Raw genomic sequence first — 26,942 nt, forward strand, 5'->3', positions numbered from 1 at the left:
ACCCGTGGAGTTAGATTTTTCTGTTGACAGCAATTTCTAGCTATTAGAAACAACTCTGATGTACTTCTAGTCGCTATTTTGTCCTCTAGTATTTAAATTCAAAAAGGAAAACAGACTTCAGCTAACTGGTTACAAGCAGCCAGGGGCGGCCCAATAAATTCAAAGGCCTAAAGCGAAATATTCAAATGAGGCTTTTTTTTATTGAAATTAAAAAAAAAATTATTAAAATTTTATCCTTCTAGCTTTTTGAAATGTAAAATTTTTAATTAAACTTTTATAATCAAGTTCTTCTAATATTTCTTTTTCAATTGATAATATAATCAATCCATTTAATCTTTATTGAGACATTGTTGATCTTAAATAAGATTTTATTAATTTTATTTTTGAAAAACTTCTTTCTCCTGAAGCAACATTTACTAGAATTGTTAACATTATTTTAAAAATATTTAACTATTATAATTATCTTATATTTTTTAAATAACTAATATAAAATCAACAATCAAAATTTTTAATTCAAATAAATCAACTATCATATAAAATAAAATAATATAACAATATAATATAAATCTAAATTAAAGTAAAAAAATCGGTAAAGATTAGAACAATAGTACCTAATTGTTGAATGCTTATTACAAATTGCAAATGAGGCTCACAGCTTTATAAAGATAATAAAATAACAGACTTCTTGTGTATTCTTTGGAGAAAAATTGAAGTTAAAGGAAGAAAGAGCAAATGAGAAAGAAAGATTTCAAAAGTAGATATTATACATTGAAAAAAATAATCAATTTTATATATAGAAAAAAAAATAGTTGTTGGAAATCATTAAATGTGTTAATTGGAAATAAGAGAAATAAGTGAGAAAAAAAATAACTGTTGAAAATAATTAAATACATGTAACTGTTAGTTTATTGGAAATAAAATAATATAGTTGAGAATTAATAGTATTCTAGAAATAAAAAAATAATAGAAAATTGAGATTTATTAGGCACATAATTAAAAAAAGTAAAAAAACAAATAATTTGATGAATTATTTTTTATTTTTATATTTTTTAATATAATTAATTATATTATAATTATTATAAAATTATAAATCTTCTTTAAAATTGAGACCTCCCTAAATTGGAGGCCTAAAGCCCTTGCTTGGGTGGCTTCACCCTAGGGCCGGCCCTACAAGCAGCTCTAACCGATTACAGCTTTTTAACCTTGCACTGTCTTGCTATTGTGTTCTCTGCTCTGACCGATTACATGAAGCTCTAACCGATTAAGAGTTCTCTATCTTCAGGTTTCTCTTCTTTAGCAGACTTCCTCTAACTGGTTATGGCAAGCTCTAACCGATTATAAATTTTCTGTTTTCACTTCTCTATACAGTAATCTTCCTCTAATTGGTTAGCTCTTCCCTTAACTAATTGAAGTTTTACTTCCTTCAACAATAATCGATTAAAATCACCTTTAATCAACTAGAAGGTCTTCGAATTTTGAAATTCTCCATTTTGGCTCCCTTCAACGGTCAATTATATTTTCGAACTTGTTTTTGGGGCTTGAAGATATTAGGACCTTGCGCTCTAACCGATTAACCAAACTTCTTAACCGATTAGTATATTTCTGTTTTACTTCAACTTATCATGCAGCGATGCCTTAACTGATTAAGGTCCCTTGATAATCAGTTACTAAGGTTTTGTTTTTGTTCATTACTTTTACTGATTAACTCTTCATTAAAGTTAGCAAGCTTTTTGACTTGCCTTTAATTAACAACTTTGTTAGGGGTGTTAAATTAAATCCTACACATTTAAATAACAAGATTAGACATTAATGAAAGAGGAATGTTTTGGTATCATAAAAAACATATGGAGTCAACAATAATTACACTAAGCAACACCCTTTTACGATAATAGAAAAGGTTTCATTGTAATCAATAATTTTTATGTTTCGAAAACCTTTGACAACCAGTTTGGCTTTAAATCTCTAAATCTTTCTTAGTCTTGTATATTCTTTTACAACCAATAAGTTTGCAACCTTAGTTAACTCAACAAGCTGTCAACACCATTGTGTGACATGGAATGCATCTTATCCCTCATTGTATCTCATCGCCAATCCAATGTAGAATTAGAAATGACTTTTGAAAAGGTTACTGGATTAATTACATAGACAATATCATAATCACCCTCTCCAAGATAGAATTCATAAATATCTAAGGTTTAAAATTATAAAATTTAAGATTTTCTACACATGCCTACACTCATAAACCCACATAAAACATTAGAGTTTAATCCAATTTATTAAATCATATTATGGACTATAAAATTATCTCTTTATAAAAACCAAATTAACTTAACCTAATTTTAATAAAATATAAAAATAAATAATATAAGTCAACATTTTGATTTTACAAAAAAATCTAACACTTATACCTTCAATTCAATCAATTAACAAACTTCCAAGTTTTAATCATTGAGTCATCCCATACATTGATTTATTTCCTACAACAACATTCTAATTTATTTCCACACCTTACAACCAAATATTGGTCTAAAATTAAAATCTCTTTTCCTTGATAAAACATGTAAAAGATTAATCCATGTTCTTAAATTGAGATGGGCTTAAGGATGGATGAAACAATACAATCTTTAGTCACTCCGGTGGAAGTACCGACTCCATCTCCATGCTGGTACATGCATTGAGCAGTTCGAGCCATGTTCTTTGATAAGTTTACTATAACTTCAGGGAAAGTATTGTCAACAATTTCCTCATTGATCTTCTTCCATGAATCGCTTATCAGGTTCTTTACGTGATCTCTTGCTTCTTCTTCAGATACACCTTTTTCGATCACGTAACTCTGCACAGCTTTTGGTATATCCCCTCTCTCCATCTCAGCCTTCAAGACAATTAACAACAATTTTATGTATATAACATAGAAGCGAAACCAAAGATGAAAGGAGTGTGGGTCTTTCACTTCAATTGAAAATAACTTTTAGCTTTGTCAGACATTGCAGCCTTGCAGGTAAACTTTTGTGAAGAATTTTACTATCGCAAAGTCTTGTGAATTAAGCTACGCGTATATGCATATGTTACCTTGGAGGTACCCAGATCATCGCTGAGTCGGGTGATGAGAGATGACCAGTAAAATAACTGAGAGTAGTCTTTGAGACAATGCGGGAATTGTTCAACTATGGAGTCTGCTTCTACAAAACAAAGAAGAACCAGCCCTCCTAGACTGCCTATTGATATCCATCCATTTTGTATATATTCATCAAAAGTTGGAGTGTGACCACCATAAAACCATCTGGCTTCTGTGATATGTGCTCTGCAAAGTATAGCCCACTGCAATTTGCAAATATGGGATCAATTTTTTATGAACGGTTACAAGGAATCTTTTATTTTAATTTCCATGGCTTTTGATGTTACCTGCTCCTGGATGTAGGGCAGAACATCCAGCCCATGATCTTTCGAGGTCTCTCTGGCCAATTCATTAGTAAATTCAGATATGGCTGAGAACATTACTCTCATGTACTCTGGAAGTTCTTCAACGGCCTTGACATCCCACCTGTTGAAAAGGCCGATAATGAAGGACTCAGTTTTTGCTTGCAATTGGGATACCAATACAATCTTTAGCAACTAAAGAGGTGTAATTGAAACAATATAGTACCCAGTCACTGCTTTTGTGAAACTCTCGAGTTCATCAAGTGATCCGTATATGTCATATATGTCATCAACTACTGTTGCCAAGCATGCGTATTTAGTGAAGCATATCCTGCATTTGGAATATTGGGGCTCAAAGCTTAACCCTGTAGCCCAGATATATATTTCCATCAATCGGTCTCGGCTGAAACTAAGCTTCTCCTTGAAGTTCAATTCCCTCCACCACCTGTTTCCACAATTATATAAATCTTTTATGAGTTGTTACAACATTGCCTACAAATTGTATTTAGAGATTTTTTTTTTTGAAAAGCAAAAAAAAAAAAGTGATTCAAACTATGTAAATCTTACTCTGCTAGTTCTTTCAGTTCTTGCTGGTAAGCTGATTGAATAAGATTGTAGTCTAACTTAGCCAGCTCCAGCAAAACTGAGCTCTTTGTATCATCCATCTGGTAGGAGTCAATGAAGTTTCGTGCTTCAATCCTTTCCATCCTCCAGTAAAGCGGAACCTCCAGCGACTGTTGAACATGCTTAGCCTTATTTTTGTCCAGTTTCCCTATTAAAGTCTTGAGACTTTCACTGGCAAAACCCTTTGCCTGTTCAAGAATTTTTTCCCCTTGCACTCCCAAGAATGAAGCCTCATCCAAGCACAAAAGCCCCTCAACATCTCCACTTAAGCTGTCCATGAACTTCCCGTCTCCACCTTTAAATTTCTCGAATATATCTGTTTTCACCACCATCAAAAAGGGAAATGATTCAAGGCCCTCACATAAAAAACCAGAAAGGTTGACACAAGTAAAACTTATGCAAAATATAATGATCACCTGCACTAACTCGATAACCATGCTCTCGAAGAAGGCGAAAATACAAAGCAGCTGTGGAAAGGTCATTAATGGAGACATTTCGATCAACATACAATTGAGTCAAAGCCTCTGCAATCTGTTTCTGAAAATGGTAGGCCACACCAAGCCTCCGCAATGAGTCAATTAGCTTTAACAAGGCAGCAGTGTCTTTGGTTGAGGCAAACAACTTATCAGCTTCTTGTTTCAGCTCTTCCAACTTGGTACCGTGGAATTCGTACTAAAAGACGTAAAAGAAAGGGAAATATATTACTATTACTTGTAGCGTTTGCGACAGTCCATAAAGTTCATTATCAATAACAATAATGATAAATTTTTTTCCAAGCTCGTTTACTAAGCTGGCTAGGAAAATATTACTTGCACTGGGCTAAATTTCAAGCAGTGCACTTACTGTGTATGGAGTGGTAAAGGACTTGATCACACTGGGGTCCCAAATACTGGGATGATAATTGGCTGATCGACGTTGCTTTTCTTGCAGAGAAATGGGTTTTGGGTGAGACAAGGGTTGGGATGCTGGGGCCATAGGGAATACTCTAATTTCTTGAATAAAATTAGAGAATCACTGTACGTTGAGAATTGGTGTGAAGCATATCTGAATATGGATACCCTTATATAGAGTGCAGGGTCAAGATATAACAGTCAAAATTAAATTAAATATAAATGCCTGCTGGTATCCAATAATAGAGTTGTATGCATGCATCCGACTGTCCTCCTAATTGTTGTTAATGCCTCTTAAATACTGTTGATAATGTCAAGGAAAACCTAGTTGAAAATGATCATCCATTTGTCCTCCAAAATATTAGTATGGTCACTCTATGACATCCTGCTGCCTGCTGGAACTTGCTATCTGTTCAATTCCAGGCCCCTCTAGTCGTACAAGGGTTTTCATATTGGGATGTTAAATCAGTTTTTGGGATCAAGAAATAAATCAGTAATTCCTTCACAAATGAAAGAAATGAAATACGAAAACCAAGAATTAAGGTTTGTGTATATTTTTGTAGGATCCAAAAAAAAGTATTATTTTATATACTAACGGTATAAGATTTATGGGATAATTTATTAGATTATCATATTTTTATTTAGTAGTTATATTAATTTTTATTATTTTTTTTATTATAGTTTAATGGACATGTAATAACCTTATAAACTTATTTGTAAAAGTTAAAATATGGTATCGTTCATGCATATGATAATTTTTTTTTCATATTTGATATGTAATAAGAACATTAATTAAGACAAAGATATGTAATTAAACTTTACCATAAAATTCAATCGGTATTAAAACTTCAATCCACAAGATGTCAAGGAAAGAAAAGGAAAATTCATGAAATTTGAATATTGATTGAAAAAATCTTATATATATATATATATATATATATATATATATATATATATATATATTTAGTAAAAGTTGGATGACAAACAGCTAGATGCATCCACATTCTTGTCTGTTAAACGCCAAAATTGAAAGCACATGATGGTTGACTCCATGCAGTTGAACCATTTTTTGCCCTTTTCCAAGTGGATAAGGCCGGGGCTGAGCCCACAAACCTGATCTCCTTCGGGTTAGGAACCTAGGATAAGGATTACCATATATAAATGCATAATGTTGAAATATTTTTTTAAATTATTTAAAAATTTTTAAAATTTTTTTTATTTTTTTATGTTCAATTAAATTTTTATATTTTTATTTTAAATCAAATAAATTTTTTTAATTAATTATTTATTAATTATCGTTAGTTAAATTATCACTCATCATTTTATATCCACATGTTATTGACATGACGTTGATATAGAGAGTAAAAAATATCATATTATATATTATCATATCAAATTAGCATATTACATCATAATCAATTATAATATGTTAACATAACACATCATTATCAATTATGATATATTAGTATAACACGTTAAGGCCATGTGACATAAAATGATGATATTTTGACTAAGTCAATTATTAGTAATAAAAATTTATTTGACTTAAAATAAAAATAAAGAGACTTATTTGACTCAAAATAAAAATACAAGAGTTTATTTGAATTTTTTTGAATAATTTAAGAGTTTTTTTAAATATTATGTCAAATAATAATTTAAGAGTTTTTTTTTCATGTACATAACAAAAAACATGTAAGTTTGGTTTGAGAAAATTTAATTTGATTGAACAAATTAATTAGCAATTAAGACACATAGAGAAGTTTTTTTTAAAAAATAAGATAGAATTTAGTGAAATTTATTATTTGAAATTAGTCAAGTTTTTTATAAAATTATGTTACTTAAAAATCAAATTAAATTAATTTTGTGAGTCGGTTGTTTTAACACATATCATGATTCTATTAAAAATCTTGTAAATAATTGATTTTGGTTATTAACACGTTACCTCTTCAATATAAATAAAGTTGTTTCATAGAAAATTTTGATTGAAATTTATTCTTGAATTTCAAAAGTTTTTCCTTTCCTTAGAACAAATGACGCACTTATAGGTACGTTGTCACAAATTTACCATCTCTAACGATGGCTTAAACATTCCGTAGAAAAGGCTTTAATGTTTCAATAGCTGACATCTTCTCATTTGTTACAGTAATTACCCACTAAATGTCTCATTTGACGCATATATAAATATATATATATATATATATATATATATATTAAGAAATTATGAGCAATAACCTTTCTTGATAAGGGTATTTCAAAAATAACCATCAAGATAAATTTAATTGTTTTTAGTCATATTTATTCATAACTTGACAAAAATACCCTTAAAATTATTTCAAATAAATTAAAACATTCATTATAATTTCTCTCCATTTGTGCTTCCGATTTCTCTCTCTCACCATCCCACTCTTTTTAATTTTATCGATTTCTTTCTTCGCCATTTGTTTGCTATACTCCGATTTCTCTCTCCCGCATTTTCAAATTTCTCTTTCCCTCGCTTTCAAGACACCAAGTGATGGTTTTGATGCGTTTGGGTGGACAGCTATTTGGAGAATTTAATTTTTAGGTATTTTAGATAAAATTAAAATGGTAAAAATGATAACAGATATTTGAAATAGTTTTTAGTTGGATCAATTCGGAACCTAAACACTAATAAACTTAAAATTTGAAATTTATAAATCTAGGTTTTTAAAGAAATTTTTTTCGATTTTTAGTCGAAATAAGTGTTTTAGATAAGAAAATTTATGTTTTGATTTATGAAAACATGTTGAAAACACTTTAATTGTGTCAAATTGTCAAAAAAACAAAAAGAAATGAAGAGAGTTAAGAAGATTTGAAGTTTTGGTTTATAAGTAACAACAACATTTTAAGTATCAAAGTATAACAAAACGTTTTTGAATATGACGTGTAACAACAATATTTTTTTTTCAATATAGCGTGTAACAACCTAACCATGACATGTCACATGTTTTTATACATGACGTGTAACAACCTAACTATGGCATGTTACATGTTTTTGTACATGACGTGTCACATGTTTTTGTACAGGCGTATAACAACCTAACCCTGTCGTGTCACATGTTTTTGTACATGGTATATAACATGTTTTTGTATATGACGTATAACAACCTAATCATAGCGTGTCACATATTTTTATACATTGCGTGTAACAACCTAACAATGATGTGTAACATGTTTTTATATATCGCGTGTAACATCATGGTGTGTAATTTCATTAAGGGTAATTTTATCCAACTTAGCTAAAAATAGTTAAAATTATAAAAAAAGATTATTTTTTAAAACATTTTATCTATAAGGGTTATTTTTTAAAATACCCATATATATATATATATATTGACCATCCATTTGGAGTTGAGAAGATTTAAAGTTTTGGTTCGTAAGTAATAATAACATTTTAAATATTAAAAGTGTAACAAAATATTTTTAAATATAACGTGTAACAACTTAATTATGACGTGTCACATATTTTTGTATATGACGTGTAACAATCTAATCATGACGTGTCACATATTTTTCTACATAAGGTGTAGCATGTTTTTGTACATGACGTATAACAACTTAACCGTTGCATATCACATATTTTTGTACATGACGTATAACAACTTAACCATAGTGTGTAACATGCTTTTGTACATGGGGTGTAACAACCTAATCATAGCGTGTAATATGTTTTTATACATGACGTGTAATTTCATTAAGGGTAATTTTATCCAACTTGCCTAAAAATAGTTAAACTTATAAAAAAAGTTATTTTTTAAAATATTTTATCTATAAGGGTTATTTTTAAAATGTCCCTGTTTTGACAAAAATTACAAACTCTTTTTCAAAATTCTCTTAAATGATCATCTTTAAATCTTCTCTACATTCCTCTTTTCCTTGTTTCTTTCCTCCTCTCTATTCTCCGCGCCTTGTTTCACCACTTGTCATGACACTTGGTATTTTAAATTCTACTCCAATCCTCCACTCAATCACTTTTAGTGCACCCGGCCCGTTTTATTTACTAAACTACCTCTTCCACTTGCATAAGAACCTCCTCTACAAATGCTAGTAGAATTTCATATAAAAAAACTCTACCTAAATCTCACTTAATCCCACAATATTTAATATTTCATATTTTAATGAATTAAAAAATTAAAAAAAAATGAGGTCGGTGGAATTTTGAATTCTTTTGGTAGGTTTGATTTTGGACTAAGTAAAGCAGCCTTGTTACACTCCATAAATCTTGATCTTCTCGTTTTAGGATTCCTACTCGAGACTTTCAACACGTGACTGATAACATTTGGTAACGAAACAAGATCTGACGACGAAAGAGCAACATCATGCTAAAAATCTATGATCTTTGGTACTGTTGCTGCCTGGATATATCAGTATGATACCTGCGTGAGATTTGAGCTATTATTATTGCAGGTGCATTTCTTTCAGCATTACAATCTAACTTCAGTGATATTCGGAGGCTTCTTCTCTGATAACATTTCGTCGTCGAAATTTTGGAGAGATCAGCTTTGGTGGAGGGTCTCTTTCTTAAAGATAGTTAATAATTCTTGGAAAGGATCATGTTATTTGTTCCAGAACCCATTGCGGCAGCGAATTTGTTGTGCAATTCTGGTTACCAAAATTTTGTCAATAACGAGAACCCCAGTGATGTAAAATTTTGCATGATATTAGGTTACCAATGTCATCAGATTTTGATGCCATCTTGAGGGCTTATTCTGCAATTTCATGTTTCCATCTAATAGAAATGATTGATGGAAAAATACGAATACCAAATCAATAATGATTCTCTTTCATGTATTCTGTTTACATTTCATTTAGGTTTCGTTTGGTTAATGATTTGCAAAGATTTATAGTTAAAAGGGTAGAAGGCATTCATCCTGTATTCTGCTATCCTTTCCCTGCTTCTCTCTCGTCCACACAATAAGCTTGTTTGCTCAAAATGATGGCTTTAAAGTTAGCTTTTGCTGTGTAAAAACGGTTCCTAATTCTTCTGAGGCATAGATGCTCATTGAATTCGCTGATACGTGCAACACTAAGGCCACCCATTGCAGGAAATGGCTCAGAACGACTGAGATCAAATACCATCTCCATCCACCTGCAAATATGACACACAACTTTCATTGAATGAAGCCACAATTGAACACGGCAAAGGGCCACTTTTCTTTCTTTCATACCCATGGTGGTCATACAGTCAGCTTCAATCTAGAAAAGAGGAATATTAATACAATGGAAATATCAATAGGTTAGAGTCCTTGTAGAATTCTTTCTAATCATCATCAAAATTTTGAATATTTCAGAGATATTAGTCAAAAATTAAAGAAAAAAAAATTTGATAACAGACATTTGGCATTTGACGGCTACCTTAATAAACAGAGCCATGCAGGCACCACATGGCTTGGTTGGGGGCTTGCTAAGTTCTGTAGGAGCTCACAAGCTAATAAATACAAATATGATGATCACTGCTTTACCCAATTAGTATATGTTTAGTGTTAGAATACCGAGGCAGAGTAGTTGAATTACAACTAGCTTAGATTATTAAGCTATACAGTATAGATCATTTTTACAAATGATATTCTGCTTTACCCAATCTTGTCTATCATTCAAATTACAACTAGCTCAGAAATGGTGGCTCCGATCAATTTTTTTGCTTGTCGACCAAATGCAAGTAGTTGAATTCTACTAGTTGAATTCTCTACTGTTAGCTCCCAAAATCATTTTGTAAAAAGTTTATAAAGTTTCTATTAATGTTATCTTTTATAATAATGTACTTTTTGCTAAATTTGATGACAAATAAATTTTAATCTACTTACATGAGAACTGGTGTTTTTTCATCATGCACTAGGAACCAAAATTTGTCAGCACAAAATTACAAACTTTTTGCACATTGATTGCAAGCATTATAGTACCATCCATTTGATGTTTTTACATTCACAATGGTGGCTGTTACCTCAAACTTGGTGTTCTATCAGGGATAAGAATAAAGTTGTGTCCATATCATTAGCAATTTCTTTCTTGGTTAGCTAGAGATATGTAAATGACAATTGTTATTAATATTGTAGAGGTATACAAGGAAAATTTTACCATTATTTCTCTTGGTTCAATTGCTCTGCTACTATAACCTTAGAGATTATTGTTGGTTGACTGAGCTGTAACTGCATTTCCCCTTCCAATGGTGCAACTGTGGTTGTATTGGCTGTTCTTGGTACCTCATAATCAGTTTGTATTGCAGATTATGATATTCTTTTTGAAGTTATTGTTAATTGTAAAATTAAATAATTCTGTTTGTTTTGACATTACCTTGCCCTGAGTTCTTTCATCTTTGAAATGTCAGGGTCTTTGTAAACTCTTGTTGCTGAACAGGATGATGCGTATAATGATCCTGCAAGAAGTATGCAGTTAGATGTTGATGTAACTTGTATGTGTAGTATTCATCACAGTTAGTAAAAAAGTTATACGAATTGTACTTACACATGTAAGTCTTAATCCTCAATCTAGTAAATGCAAGAACAACATTTGTGGTTTTGTGCAGGACTTGTTCTTGTTCTATATTTAATGCCAAGTCTCCATATAGCACAACCTTCAAAGTCTCATAACTATTCAAACTTATTGTGAAATGAAATAAGTTATGTAGAGTAATAGACATATTATTGAAGAAATTCAATGTTTGTTTATTTTGTTCATTTACTTTGAATTTTGAATGTATATGTCTCGTTGCTGAACAGGTATATCTTTATTATTGAGCTAGACTTTTGTTACGGCAGTCATTGTTGTAAGCACTCTAATAACATCTACAATATTCTCATGCAAAGACAAAAAGTACGGAAGTTAGAAAACTAATTATAAAATGCAATATTATTATTGAGTGTATTATTTATAATACTTGTTAAGAGTTTTTTTTTTTGGTATATACTATCATGACAAGTGTTGTAATTTGCAAAATTGAAGTGATAGGAAGGGTATGCAATAATATCTTCATGAATTTCCTTCAATTCTATAACTGTTGACAGAACAATCATTAAATCTCTAGGAAGAACGTTGAAGTTGTTCCTAGATTTCATTACCGGCAACTCTTCAATCAAGTAAACAAAACCTTCCGTCAGTACATGTGTAAACTATGGTCCATCTAAACGTTTAATCATCGTTTGTGTTACATTTTTCTTTCATTAGAAAATTCAATTAAGTGTTATTTTAATATGGCTTTAAATTTTTATGAAAATTTACAATACAATAAAAGTAAAGGTATTGCATAACTTACCTTCACATCAACAACTAAAAAATCAAGGCTAAATAGATTTTCAGAATTATCAAGTGTTGTGGATTGCCAAATCCTTAGCACTTTTACATTTATTGTGTTTGGTAGTTTGAATAGTTATAGCTCACTCAACTATTGTTTTCTCATTTGTACCTAATGAAGCACATTTCACAACTAAATCAACATTATGAGCCATAACAAATCTGTTATCCAACTCAACACCATTATTTACAGTAACACATGATTTGTTAATTACTTGTCTTTTCCTATGTAACGACCCAAGTCTAAGCATCGGCCTAGTAACTTTTCGAGCCTAAACCACGTGACCCTCAAAAGCTCAAGCTCAAGTTGCTAGTAATAATAGATTTGAATTGTTATATAGGTCTTAACAATCACATTCACATTAAATGTGGAATGTGAGGTATCACAATCCCACCTACTCAAATCTTTAATGTCCTCATCAAGGCTACAAATCCCACATTTGATATAAATGTAATTGTTAAGACTTATATAACAATCTAAGTCTATTATTACTAGCAACTTGAGCTTGAGTTTTTGAAAGCCATGTGGTTTAAGCCCAAAAAGTTGCTAAGCCGGTGCTTGGACTTAGGTCATTACAAATAGTATCAAACCTTGAGCCAATCCGATGTATGCTTTCACATTACTCTGATGAGATTTTAGTCTTGTGGATGATTTGTGGCCTTAATGAAGACATCAAGGATTTGAGGGGGTGGGATTGTGATACTCAACATTTCACATCTAATGTGAATGTGATTATTAAGACTTATATAACAATCCAAATCCATTACTACTAGTAACTTGAGCTTGAGCTTTTGAAGGCCACGTAGTTTAAGCCCAAAAAGTTATTGGGAAGGTGCTTGGACTTAGGTCGTTACATCATATAAACTGCAAATCCATTTTCATTAAATATAGTTTCAGATTGATATTGTTTGGGGAAAGATTGATAGCACCACATGGTCCATGTATCACAAAGCTTGTCACAGCTTTATACTCCATTGGATCATCCTTTTTATTTGGTATCTCAGCTGATGTTATTTTATTGAGATCAATTTCATTTGAACATTTTGCAACAGGATCTAACCAAAGCAATATATGAACATGCGAAAGGCCACGTTTATGGAATTCAATATTATATGTAACTATCACACACTAAAACAAAAAGAACAATAAAATTGTTAGTAACATATAATAGCAAATAAAATTAATATTAACAATTAAACACATATTAAATAACTTGAACCAATTCAAAAAGTCTACCTACAAATACTAATCCAAAATGTTTCTTTTTAATCAAGTCTTCCATAAAATAAGGAAGTTTTAATCTAAATACTCTTGAAACTATATCAGGTCTATCTTGCAGTTGTTGTCCAGGTATTATAGATAAAACTTCATCAATATCTAACCATCTTGCATTACAAGTGAATGTGATGAACAAATCTGAACAACCATAGTATTGACAAATAACCATTGTATTTTGATAATTATGGAATAAATACTAAGCATTTCCAGTAAATGTTGCAAGTAAACTGCCTCTTTCCCGATTGTGTTCCCTTATACATCACCTTTTGACATGACATTTCTCAACCCTTTATAAACCTCAAACCTTAAACTCTTTTGATTATCCCTTATAAACTATAATCTCATCTTTTCAACTACATAGAACGTATCAATAATAAGTTGTTGAAACAATCGACCACCTCTTAGCGATGTACTCTATATAGGATTACCTTGTTAAATGACATAAGCATAATATTCTCTCATTGAAGTCTACTTTTTTTCGATTTCTATTGCACTAGAGAATCAACATAACTAATATCTAACATATATTCATTTTTTTCATAAGGAAATAACAAGGGGTACTATATTGCCATGAAAAAGGGGTGAAGCTCACTTATTCACTTAAGGCCATCAATTCTATACTTAACAATAATGCCACGATGACTATCAGATTGTCTTATATCCCCAACAATTAATCTAACAAGCTCTGATCCAATAGGAGTTGCATAAGTTCTCTCTTGATTGTTCTGTGTTCCAACTAATTTGAGCCGAACTAAAACATTAGTTGATTCTCTAAACCTGTCTCTTGCTATTCTAAACAGTTTAACTATTTCATTAGTTTGATCAAGTATTTTAATTAAAACTTCTACTACAAATTTATCTATCACATTACTGGTATTTTGATGCGCAAAAATAGAAATTCTATTTGAAACCTTATTCTCAAAATCATATGTGTGTGTGTGTGTGTATGTGTGTGTGTGTGTGTGTGTGAATTTAGGTTTATGTCTTATTGTAGGAGTAAAGAACCAATTCAATGATGGTTTTGACCATTTATTTTAAAGATATATGGACCTGAAGTATTGTTTATATTATTATTTATTCTTCTTCTAATAAATGTAAATTGAAACATAGAATTATAAATGCTAATGTTGTCTTTAAAATTGCTACTCTTGTAATCTCTTTCATAATCTAACAAAGAATGCAAGAAATCAGGTGTAGGCTTAAAAAAAGTAATTGAACCGTAACTTATTGACAACACAATGTAAATGTACAAAAACTTGTAGTCTGAGTTGTAATAACTATCTTTTCATATCACATTATAGCAGTATAAAAAAGATAAATACAATTTGGTCTTCCAAACCTAAATATTGAGTTGTATCTTCCTATTATGTAAACAGAAAATAATAAACTATTGATCACCAAAACCATACAACTAATTGTTCTAACAAAAATTTGTTTCAATTTAAACATTACTTGATTGTATATCTAGTATACCTTAATTCATTTGATCTTTCAATGTTTCGTTCAACCCTAGAATAAACAATTTTATGATTACCTTTATGTTTTGCAAAGACACAAAAAATATAAATTGGCAAATATCATTAGAGCTAGAAATTAGTTGGACAACTATGGGATAATATTATATTTTAAGCTAAGATTGCACAAAATGTACATTTACCTTAAACATCATTTATTTCTTCCTTACCACAGATTAAAGCAAAAGCCTTTGTAAACTGATGATCCATAATGGGTACATCATATAAATTTTTAAAATCAAAATTGCATGTTCCTTCAGTTTCTTCTAACAAACCATTGATGATCAAAATATCATATAGATTTTCAAAATCAAAATTATGTGCTCCACCAGTGTACTCATAATAGATTGAAGTTTGACTTTTTGAATCATAATGAACAATTCAACAATTAACAATTTCTATGACATTCCTATTTGTTACTAAAGGGCTTGTCCCATATTAAATGATAAAGCTAAATTGTGAACAAAAAGAACATCATAAAGTTCATTGGAAACATCACGACTATAATTTGAATACTTAGTAGTTTCTATAGATCTTATTCTTTTTCTTAGACCTTAATTTGACATTATATTTGTATAATATCCAATATATGTAAATTAGAATGGAAAAAAGTATATTCGGATCCTATTAATAATTTTTCATCTATTGTAAAACATAAAAAGTTAATTGACTTTTACTAAATATAACTCATTTATTTCATATCACATAGAATTGACTCTTATTTTACATAACTACATGTTTATTTCAAATGACCATCTTACAACAGTTTTCCTACTTTCATTTAAACTAATTACAAGAAGAGTAAATTCACAAGTAGCAAATCATAAAATTATTGCTAATATCTAAACATTACTTAATAGCTTTATTTGTACAAAAAACAAATATTGCTGAGAAAACCAAAAAGGAACTATAATTCTAAAAAATAAAACTGGCACAAAACTAACCTTGTATGGAACTAATATAGTCTAATGTTCTCCTTTGTTATCTCTATATGTTAATAATATATCATAGGAGCTTTCATGAAGAAGTAAAATTATTAACATAGTAAACAATCAACTAAAACTCTACCGAAAAGATTTGCATGCAGGTGATAAAACAATAACATAATAAAAAAATAAGTTAAATCACTCAAACAAAACAACAGTTGCAAATAATAGAAGAACACTCAATAAATACTTTAAGCTCACATGTCCGTAAGTATATCCAACTGTAAATGGTTTAATAACTGATGAAAATAACTTAGTAACTCTCAAGAATAAATCCAACCAACTATAACAATAAAAGAGGATATGAGAATCAATTATCACATATTTGAACACCTTTACAACAAATGCAAGAATAAAACAAAACACTCAAATAAGACGAATGAACCTAGATTTAACATTCAAATCTTCATATAAAATGCATTTAATGAAAATGTTATATCATAAAAATTTATGAATAAAATAGTAAAATAACACATGTAATGCAATAGAACATCTAAAAATTTAACATTTAAAAGCAACCCACATTTATCATTTAAACTAAATAAGCAAAACATTAGCCTTTCAAGAAAAAAGATGCAAAACATTTTATTACCCTTTCAATAACTATAAAAACAAAACATAACACTAAAATAAAAGAAAAAAGCACTACAATTATTGAAAAAAAAAAGAAAAGAATAGAACCTATACACCTTAGAACCACACCAACAAAACAATAAAAAGATAGCAAGCAGTATTGAACTACCAAATGGTCATGTATAGAATCAACTAACATAAATTTGAACACCTTTACAACAAATGCAAGAATAAAACAGGACATTTAAATAAAAAGAACTAACCTAGACGTAGCATTCAAATCTTCATGTATAGAATACAATTAACCCGTATATGAACAAAATAGAAAAATAGCACATGCACTATAATAGAACATCCAAAAATTTAACATTTAGAAGTAACTCACATTTTTTATGAATAAAAAAGTAAAATAACACATCCACTACAACAAAACATCTAGAAATCTAGCATTCAAAACCAACCAACATTTATCATTGAAACTAAAGAAGCAAAATATTTTATTACCTTTTCAATAACTGTAAAAACAAAACAAAATATTAAAATGAAAATCGAACATTGCAGTTATTCAAAAAATGAAAAAGAATGTAACATGTACACCTAAAAACCACATCGACAAAACAATAAAAAAAATAATAAGTTAGATCAAACTACCAAAGAACAAAACAATAAAACAAAGAAGAATAAACAACAATCATAAGGAAAAAAGAGAACTTGGTAAATTAATCAACAAAGAAAATGAATAGGAGAAAAGAAAAAGAAGAAGAAACCACTGAAAAGGATTATAAAAACCAAAAGACCCAATGTTTTGTTCTTTTGTTGGAAGAACAATCGAAGTAACCAGATATATGCCTAAAAGGCAAACAACCAGATAATATGATTAGTTACATTGGAATACCAATAAGAAATCAACTAATAACCTCGTGTATGTAAACGAAGTCAAATTACTAGACAAACCACCCACGTGTTCTTCTTCTTTTTCCTTTTGTATTCCTTTTTTTTAAAATGACATAGTTTTTGAATCTTAACCAAAACATAAAAGCATTTATTATATAATCATTTTCTCCCACAACCCTAGTAGTAGGCCCTTTCCCAATAAACATCTATTCATTCACCTCTTCATCCTCCTCCATTATCCTTTTTCCCTTTTTCTACCCTCTATAAAAACATAACCAGTCATCCCACTATCTATCCAAAAACCCATACATCTCATAGCAATCTCTTTACAAAAATTAATTACTCATCTCCTCTTCCCTCTTAAAATCATCGGTTCGATTGCTAAAACCTCAAAAACAAAATAATACCAAATAAACGAAAAAGAAAGAAATGAAATGAAGCCTAAATTGTAACAAACCCTCAAACCAAAAAAACCTAACAAAGCAAAGGAATCAAAATGGCAAAGGAAAAATGATCCTCGTTTTCCCTACAAAATTGCTTTTGTAGATTCCCTCTCAACATCATTTTTGGACATTGTGCTAAATTCAATTTAGCACCTTTAACAACTTATTTATCTGCACCTTTGCAATCAAGTATAAAGAATATATTTAACACTCGATAAATGTATGTACGTTGAGAGAGTCTAACGAGTGACGAGATCTATCTCTATGAATTTCATTCCCAAGGATATAAGAGGTTTTTCCAAGATCTTACAAATAAAACTACTTAGACACAACTAGCAAGCAAGATATCATTGACATACAAAATAAGAAAGATAAACTTACACCTATTGATCTTGAGATATATGCATTAGTCTACCTTGTTTTTAATCAAACCACATGAGGTGATTACATCATCAAATTTAAGACACCGCTAGTAAAAAGCTTATTTAAACTCATAAATAAACTTTTGAGACTACACACAAAATGATCTTTACCATCACTTAAATCCTTTAGGCTATAATTTTTAAACCTTTTCAACAAGATTATTATTCAAAAAAACAATCCTAAACATCCATATGGTAAGTTCTAAATGATATGAGTTACTAATGTCATAATTATTGGTCCGGTTGGAGTGTTACGAGGGGTGAATAGCATTAAAAATTTTCTATTCAACCCTTTAAAGCTTGAAAAGCTCTTAGTCAACTAGATGAAGGAAAGAAATAAAACTTGTTAGAATTACAAAACACCGAGTATAGAAGGGTAAAGAGAAGTGGACATGCAAGAGTATTTATAGTGGTTTGGTCCCCTTGACCTACATCCATTACCTTGATCTTCTAATCAAAGATTTTCAACCCAACTTCACTAAACTAGTAGAATTAATAACTTCCACCAAGCTTTTACAAAGTGAGCTTCTAACTCAAGCTCTAATCCCTTACAACAAGCTTTAGAGTGCTTTTCACTCTTTAATTTTTCAAAAAAGAAAAGAAAAAAAAAGTACAACTAAGTACCTTTACAAGTCTGGATAGATTACAAATAAGCTCAAGCACTTTTTTTAGATTTGAAATGAAGAAGAGTGTTTTTGGTGAAAAATATTTGGCTTTTTGCTCAAAGTAACTCTTTTCTCATCAAATCTGCTTTATTTGACCGTTGAAGTTTCCTTTTATACTTGTGGAGTTAGATTTTTCTGTTGACAGTAATTTCTAGCTATTAGAAACAACTCTGATGTACTTCTAGCCGCTATTTTGTCCTTTAGTATTTAAATTCAAAAAGGAAAATAGACTTCAGCTAACTGGTTACAAGCAGCCAGGAGCGGCCCAATAAATTCAAAGGCCTAAAGCGAAATATTCAAATGAGGCTTTTTTTATTGAAATTTAAAAAAATTATTAAAATTTTATCCTTCTAGCTTTTTGAAATGTAAAATTTTAATTAAACTTTTATAATCAAGTTCTTCTAATATTTCTTTTTCAATTGATAATATAATCAATCCATTTAATCTTTCTTAAGACATTGTTGATCTTAAATAAGATTTTATTAATTTTAGTTTTGAAAAACTTCTTTCTCCTGAAGCAACATTTACTAAAATTGTTAACATTATTTTAAAAATATTTAACTATTATAATTATCTTATATTTTTTAAATAGCTAATATAAAATAAACAATCAAAATTTTTAATTCAAATAAATCAACTGTCATATAAAATAAAATAATATAACAATATAATATAAATTTAAATTAAAGTAAAAAAATCTGTAAAGATTAGAACAATAATACCTAATTGTTGAATGCTTATTGCAAATTGCAAATGAGGCTCACAACTTTATGAAGATAATAAAATAACAAACTTCTTGTGTATTTTTTGGAGAAAAATTGAAGTTAAAGGAAGAAAGAGCAAATGAGAAAGAAAGATTTCAAAAGTAGATATTATACATTGAAAAAAATAATCAATTTTATATATAGAAAAAAAATAGCTGTTGGAAATCATTAAATGTGTTAATTGAAAATAAGAGAAATAAGTGAGAAAAAAAATAACTGTTGAAAATAATTAAATACATGTAACTGTTAGTTTATTGAAAATAAAATAATATAGTTGAGAATTAATAGTATTCTAGAAATAAAAAAAATAGAAAATTGAGATTTATTAGGCACATAATTAAAAAAAGTAAAAAAAAACAAATAATTTGATGAATTATTTTTTATTTTTATATTTTTTAATATAATTAATTATATTATAATTATTATAAAATTATAAATCTTCTTTAAAATTGAGACCTCCATAAATTGGAGGCCTAAAGCCCTTGCTTGGGTGGCTTCACCCTAGGGCCGGCCCTACAAGCAGCTCTAACCGATTACAGCTTTTTTACCTTGCACTGTCTTGCTATTGTGTTCTTTGCTCTGACCGATTACATGAAGCTCTAACCGATTAAGAGTTCTCTATCTTCAGGTTTCTCTTCTTTAGCAGACTTCCTCTAACTAGTTATGGCAAGCTCTAACCGATTATAAATTTTCTGTTTTCACTTCTCTATACAGTAATCTTCCTCTAATTGGTTAGCTCTTCCCTTAACTGATTGAAGTTTTACTTCTTTCAACAATAATCGATTAAAATCACCTTTAATCAACTAGAAGGTCTTCGAATTTTGAAATTCTCCATTTTGGCTCCCTTCAATGGTCAATTATATTTTCGAACTTGTTTTTGGGGCTTGAAGATATTAGGACCTTGCGCTCTAACCGATTAACCAGACTTCTTAACCGATTAGTATATTTCTGTTTTACTTCAACTTATCATGCAGTCATGCCTTAACTGATTAAGGTCCCTTAATAATCAGTTACTAAGGTTTTGTTTTTGTTCATTACTTTTACTGATTAACTCTTCATTAAAGTTAGCAAGCTTCTTGACTTGCCTTTAATTAACAACTTTGTTAGGGGTGTTAAATTAAATCTTACACATTTAAATAACAAGATTAGACATTAATGAAAGAGGAATGTTTTGGTATCATAAAAAACATATGGAGTCAACAATAATTACACTAAGCAACACCCTTTTACGATAATGGAAAAGGTTTCATTGTAATCAATAATTTTTATGTTTCAAAAACCTTTGACAACCAGTTTGGCTTTAAATCTCTAAATCTTTCTTAGTCTTGTATATTCTTTTACAACCAATAAGTTTGCAACCTTAGTTAACTCAACAAGCTGTCAACACCATTGTGTGACATGGAATGCATCTTATCCCTCAGTGTATCTCATCGCCAATCCAATGTAGAATTAGAAATGACTTTTGAAAAGGTTACTGGATTAATTACATAGACAATATCATAATCACCCTCTCCAAGATAGAATTCATAAATATCTAAGGTTTAAAATTATAAAATTTAAGATTTTCTACACATGCCTACACTCATAAACCCACATAAAACATTAGAGTTTAATCCAATTTATTAAATCATATTATGGACTATAAAATTATCTCCTTATAAAAACCAAATTAACTTAACCTAATTGTAATAAAATATAAAAATAAATAATATAAGTCAACATTTTGATTTTACAAAAAAATCTAACACTTATACCTTCAATTCAATCAATTAACAAACTTCCAAGTTTTGATCATTGAGTCACCCCATACATTGATTTATTTCCTACAACAACATTCTAATTTATTTCCACACCTTACAACCAAATATTGGTCTAAAATTAAAATCTCTTTTCCTTGATAAAACATGTAAAAGATTAATCCATGTTCTTAAATTGAGATGGGCTTAAGGATGGATGAAACAATACAATCTTTAGTCACTCCGGTGGAAGTACCGACTCCATCTCCATGCTGGTACATGCACTGAGCAGTTCGAGCCATGTTCTTTGATAAGTTTACTATAACTTCAGGGAAAGTATTGTCAACAATTTCCTCATTGATCTTCTTCCATGAATCGCTTATCAGGTTCTTTACGTGATCTCTTGCTTCTTCTTCAGATACACCTTTTTCGATCACGTAACTCTGCACAGCTTTTGGTATATCCCCTCTCTCCATCTCAGCCTTCAAGACAATTAACAACAATTTTATGTATATAACATAGAAGCGAAACCAAAGATGAAAGGAGTGTGGGTCTTTCACTTCAATTGAAAATAACTTTTAGCTTTGTCAGACATTGCAGCCTTGCAGGTAAACTTTTGTGAAGAATTTTACTATCGCAAAGTCTTGTGAATTAAGCTACGCGTATATGCATATGTTACCTTGGAGGTACCCAGATCATCGCTGAGTCGGGTGATGAGAGATGACCAGTAAAATAACTGAGAGTAGTCTTTGAGACAATGCGGGAATTGTTCAACTATGGAGTCTGCTTCTACAAAACAAAGAAGAACCAGCCCTCCTAGACTGCCTATTGATATCCATCCATTTTGTATATATTCATCAAAAGTTGGAGTGTGACCACCATAAAACCATCTGGCTTCTGTGATATGTGCTCTGCAAAGTATAGCCCACTGCAATTTGCAAATATGGGATCAATTTTTTATGAACGGTTACAAGGAATCTTTTATTTTAATTTCCATGGCTTTTGATGTTACCTGCTCCTGGATGTAGGGCAGAACATCCAGCCCATGATCTTTCGAGGTCTCTCTGGCCAATTCATTAGTAAATTCAGATATGGCTGAGAACATTACTCTCATGTACTCTGGAAGTTCTTCAACGGCCTTGACATCCCACCTGTTGAAAAGGCCGATAATGAAGGACTCAGTTTTTGCTTGCAATTGGGATACCAATACAATCTGTAGCAACTAAAGAGGTGTAATTGAAACAATATAGTACCCAGTCACTGCTTTTGTGAAACTCTCAAGTTCATCAAGTGATCCGTATATGTCATATATGTCATCAACTACTGTTGCCAAGCATGCGTATTTAGTGAAGCATATCCTGCATTTGGAATATTGGGGCTCAAAGCTTAACCCTGTAGCCCAGAAATATATTTCCATCAATCGGTCTCGGCTGAAACTAAGCTTCTCCTTGAAGTTCAATTCCCTCCACCACCTGTTTCCACAATTATATAAATCTTTTATGAGTTGTTACAACATTGCCTACAAATTGTATTTAGAGATTTTTTTTTTTTGAAAAGCAAAAAAAAAAAAGTGATTCAAACTACGTAAATCTTACTCTGCTAGTTCTTTCAGTTCTTGCTGGTAAGCTGATTGAATAAGATTGTAGTCTAACTTAGCCAGCTCCAGCAAAACTGAGCTCTTTGTATCATCCATCTGGTAGGAGTCAATGAAGTTTCGTGCTTCAATCCTTTCCATCCTCCAGTAAAGCGGAACCTCCACCGACTGTTGAACATGCTTAGCCTTATTTTTGTCCAGTTTCCCTATTAAAGTCTTGAGACTTTCACTGGCAAAACCCTTTGCCTGTTCAAGAATTTTTTCCCCTTGCACTCCCAAGAATGAAGCTTCATCCAAGCACAAAAGCCCCTCAACATCTCCACTTAAGCTGTCCATGAACTTCCCGTCTCCACCTTTAAATTTCTCGAATATATCTGTTTTCACCACCATCAAAAAGGGAAATGATTGAAGGCCCTCACATAAAAAACCAGAAAGGTTGACACAAGTAAAACTTATGCAAAATATAATGATCACCTGCACTAACTCGATAACCATGCTCTCGAAGAAGGCGAAAATACAAAGCAGCTGTGGAAAGGTCATTAATGGAGACATTTCGATCAACATGCAATTGAGTCAAAGCCTCTGCAATCTGTTTCTGAAAATGGTAGGCCACACCAAGCCTCCGCAATGAGTCAATTAACTTTAACAAGGCAGCAGTGTCTTTGGTTGAGGCAAACAACTTATCAGCTTCTTGTTTCAGCTCTTCCAACTTGGTACCGTGGAATTCATACTAAAAGACGTAAAAGAAAGGGAAATATATTACTATTACTTGTAGCGTTTGCTACAGTCCATAAAGTTCATTATCAATAACAATAATGATAAATTTTTTTCCAAGCTCGTTTACTAAGCTGGCTAGGAAAATATTACTTGCACTGGGCTAAATTTCAAGCAGTGCACTTACTGTGTATGGAGTGGTAAAGGACTTGATCACACTGGGGTCCCAAATACTGGGATGATAATTGGCTGATCGACGTTGCTCTTCTTGCAGAGAAATGGGTTTTGGGTGAGACAAGGGTTGGGATGCTGGGGCCATAGGGAATACTCTAATTTCTTGAATAAAATTAGAGAATCACTGTACGTTGAGAATTGGTGTGAAGCATATCTGAATATGGATACCCTTATATAGAGTGCAGGGTCAAGATATAACAGTCAAAATTAAATTAAATATAAATGCCTGCTGGTATCCAATAATAGAGTTGTATGCATGCATCCGACTGTCCTCCTAATTGTTGTTAATGCCTCTTAAATACTGTTGATAATGTCAAGGAAAACCTAGTTGAAAATGATTATCCATTTGTCCTCCAAAATATTAGTATGGTCACTCTATGACATCCTGCTGCCTGCTGGAACTTGCTATCTGTTCAATTCCAGGCCCCTCTAGTTGTACAAGGGTTTTCATATTGGGATGTTAAATCAGTTTTTGGGATCAAGAAATAAATCAGTAATTCCTTCACAAATGAAAGAAATGAAAAACGAAAACCAAGAATTAAGGTTTGTGTATATTTTTGTAGGATCCAAAAAAAAGTATTATTTTATATACTAACGGTATAAGATTTATGGGATAATTTATTAGATTATCATATTTTTATTTAGTAGTTACATGAATTTTTATTATTTTTTTTAATTATAGTTTAATGGACATGTAATAACCTTATAAACTTATTTGTAAAAGTTAAAATATGGTATCGTTGATGCATATGATAATTTTTTTTTCATATTTGATATGTAATAAGAACATTAATTAAGACAAAGATATGTAATTAAACTTTACCATAAAATTCAATCGGTATTAAAACTTCAATCCACAAGATGTCAAGGAAAGAAAAGGAAAATTCATGAAATTTGAATATTGATTGAAAAAATCTTATATATATATATATATATATATATATATATATATATTTAGTAAAAGTTGGATGACAAACAGCTAGATGCATCCACATTCTTGTCTGTTAAACGCCAAAATTGAAAGCACATGATGGTTGACTCCATGCAGTTGAACCATTTTTTGCCCTTTTCCAAGTGGATAAGGCCGGGGCTGAGCCCACAAACCTGATCTCCTTCGGGTTAGGAACCTAGGATAAGGATTACCATATATAAATGCATAATGTTGAAATATTTTTTTAAATTATTTAAAAATTTTTAAAATTTTTTTTATTTTTTTATGTTCAATTAAATTTTTATATTTTTATTTTAAATCAAATAAATTTTTTTAATTAATTATTGATTAATTATCGTTAGTTAAATTATCACTCATCATTTTATATCCACATGTTATTGACATGACGTTGATATAGAGAGTAAAAAATACCATATGATATATTATCATATCAAATTAGCATATTATATCATAATCAATTATAATATGTTAACATAATACATCATTATCAATTATGATATATTAGTATAACACGTTAAGGCCATGTGACATAAAATGATGATATTTTGACTAAGTCAATTATTAGTAATAAAAATTTATTTAACTTAAAATAAAAATAAAGAGACTTATTTGGCTCAAAATAAAAATACAAGAGTTTATTTGAATTTTTTTGAATAATTTAAGAGTTTTTTTAAATATTATGTCAAATAATAATTTAAGAGTTTTTTTTTCATGTACATAACAAAAAACATGTAAGTTTGGTTTGAGAAAATTTAATTTGATTGAACAAATTAATTAGCAATTAAGACACATAGAGAAGTTTTTTTAAAAAAATAAGATAGAATTTAGTGAAATTTATTATTTGAAATTAATCAAGTTTTTTATAATATTATGTTACTTATAAATCAAATTAAATTAATTTTGTGAGTCGGTTGTTTTAACACATATCATGATTCTTTTAAAAATCTTATAAATAATTGATTTTGGTTATTAACACGTTACCTCTTCAATATAAGTAAAGTTGTTTCATAGAAAATTTTGATTGAAATTTATTCTTGAATTTCAAAAGTTTTTCCTTTCCTTAGAACAAATGACGCACTTATAGGTACGTTGTCACAAATTTACCATCTCTAACGATGGCTCAAACATTCCTTAGAAAAGGCTTTAATGTTTCAATAGCTGACATCTTCTCATTTGTTACAGTAATTACCCACTAAATGTCTCATTTGGCGCATATATATATATATATATATATATGTAAAGAAATTATGAGCACTAACCTTTTTGGATAAGGGTATTTCAAAAATAATCATCAAAATAAATTTAACTGTTTTTAGTCATATTTATCCATAACTTAACAAAAATACCCTTAAACTATTTCAAATAAATTAAAACATTCATTATAATTTCTTCCCATTTATGCTTCCGATTTCTCTCTCTCACCATCCCACTTTTTTTAATTTTATCGATTTCTTTCTTCGCCATTCGTTTGCTATGCGCCAATTTCTCTCTCCTACATTTTCCAAATTTATCTTTCCCTCGCTTTCAAGACATCAAGTGATGGTTTTGATGTGTTTGGGTGGACGATTATTTGGAGAATTTGATTTTTAGGTATTTTGGATAAAATTAAAATGGTAAAAATGATCACAGATATTTGAAATAGCTTTTAGTTGGATCAATTCGGGACCTAAACACTAATAAACTCAAAATTTTGAAATTTATAAATCTAGCTTTTTAAAGAAATTTTTTTTCGATTTTTAGTCGAAATAGGTGTTTTAGATAAGAAAATTTATATTTTGATTTATGAAAACATGTTAAAAACACTTTAATTGTGCCAAATTATCAAAAAAACAAAAAGAAATAAAGAGAGTTAAGAAGATTTGAAGTTTTAGTTCATAAGTAACAACAACATTTTAAGTATCAAAGTATAACAAAATGTTTTTGAATATGACGTGTA

General features: G+C 30.1%; 2 protein-coding genes across 2 annotated transcripts; both read right to left on the reverse strand.

Moving 5' to 3' along the window:
* Positions 1 to 2,396: 2,396 nt before the first annotated feature.
* Positions 2,397 to 5,059, reverse strand: LOC148760315 (putative terpene synthase 9). The gene is made up of 7 exons (XM_088802600.1): positions 4,885 to 5,059; positions 4,458 to 4,713; positions 3,985 to 4,357; positions 3,644 to 3,862; positions 3,403 to 3,541; positions 3,070 to 3,318; positions 2,397 to 2,872 (listed from the first exon to the last, which is right to left on the reverse strand). The coding sequence occupies exons 1-7, from the start codon at positions 5,014 to 5,016 to the stop codon at positions 2,582 to 2,584; spliced, it is 1,659 nt and encodes a 552-aa protein (XP_088658726.1). The 5' UTR covers positions 5,017 to 5,059; the 3' UTR covers positions 2,397 to 2,581.
* A 16,455-nt stretch (positions 5,060 to 21,514) lies between these two features.
* On the reverse strand, positions 21,515 to 24,187 carry LOC18586599 (putative terpene synthase 9). Its single transcript, XM_007010081.3, has 7 exons — positions 24,008 to 24,187; positions 23,581 to 23,836; positions 23,108 to 23,480; positions 22,766 to 22,984; positions 22,525 to 22,663; positions 22,192 to 22,440; positions 21,515 to 21,994 (listed from the first exon to the last, which is right to left on the reverse strand). Exons 1-7 carry the CDS (start codon positions 24,137 to 24,139, stop codon positions 21,704 to 21,706), a joined length of 1,659 nt encoding a protein of 552 aa, XP_007010143.3. The 5' UTR covers positions 24,140 to 24,187; the 3' UTR covers positions 21,515 to 21,703.
* Positions 24,188 to 26,942: the final 2,755 nt, after the last annotated feature.

The sequence above is a fragment of the Theobroma cacao genome, chromosome 10 (genome assembly GCF_053813885.1).
Source record: "Theobroma cacao isolate CCN51 chromosome 10, ASM5381388v1, whole genome shotgun sequence".
NCBI lineage: Eukaryota > Viridiplantae > Streptophyta > Magnoliopsida > Malvales > Malvaceae > Theobroma > Theobroma cacao.

Coding starts and splice junctions, on each gene's coding strand:
- LOC148760315 (XM_088802600.1), bottom strand. CDS start 5,016: ATGGCCCCAGCATCCCAACCCTTGTCTCACCCAAAACCCATTTCTCTG. Junction 4,358..4,457: donor TGGTTATCGAGTTAGTGCAG/GTGATCATTATA, acceptor TGGTGAAAACAG/ATATATTCGAGAAATTTAAA. Junction 2,873..3,069: donor ATGATCTGGGTACCTCCAAG/GTAACATATGCA, acceptor ATTGTCTTGAAG/GCTGAGATGGAGAGAGGGGA.
- LOC18586599 (XM_007010081.3), bottom strand. CDS start 24,139: ATGGCCCCAGCATCCCAACCCTTGTCTCACCCAAAACCCATTTCTCTG. Junction 22,985..23,107: donor GAACTGAAAGAACTAGCAGA/GTAAGATTTACG, acceptor TTGTGGAAACAG/GTGGTGGAGGGAATTGAACT. Junction 21,995..22,191: donor ATGATCTGGGTACCTCCAAG/GTAACATATGCA, acceptor ATTGTCTTGAAG/GCTGAGATGGAGAGAGGGGA.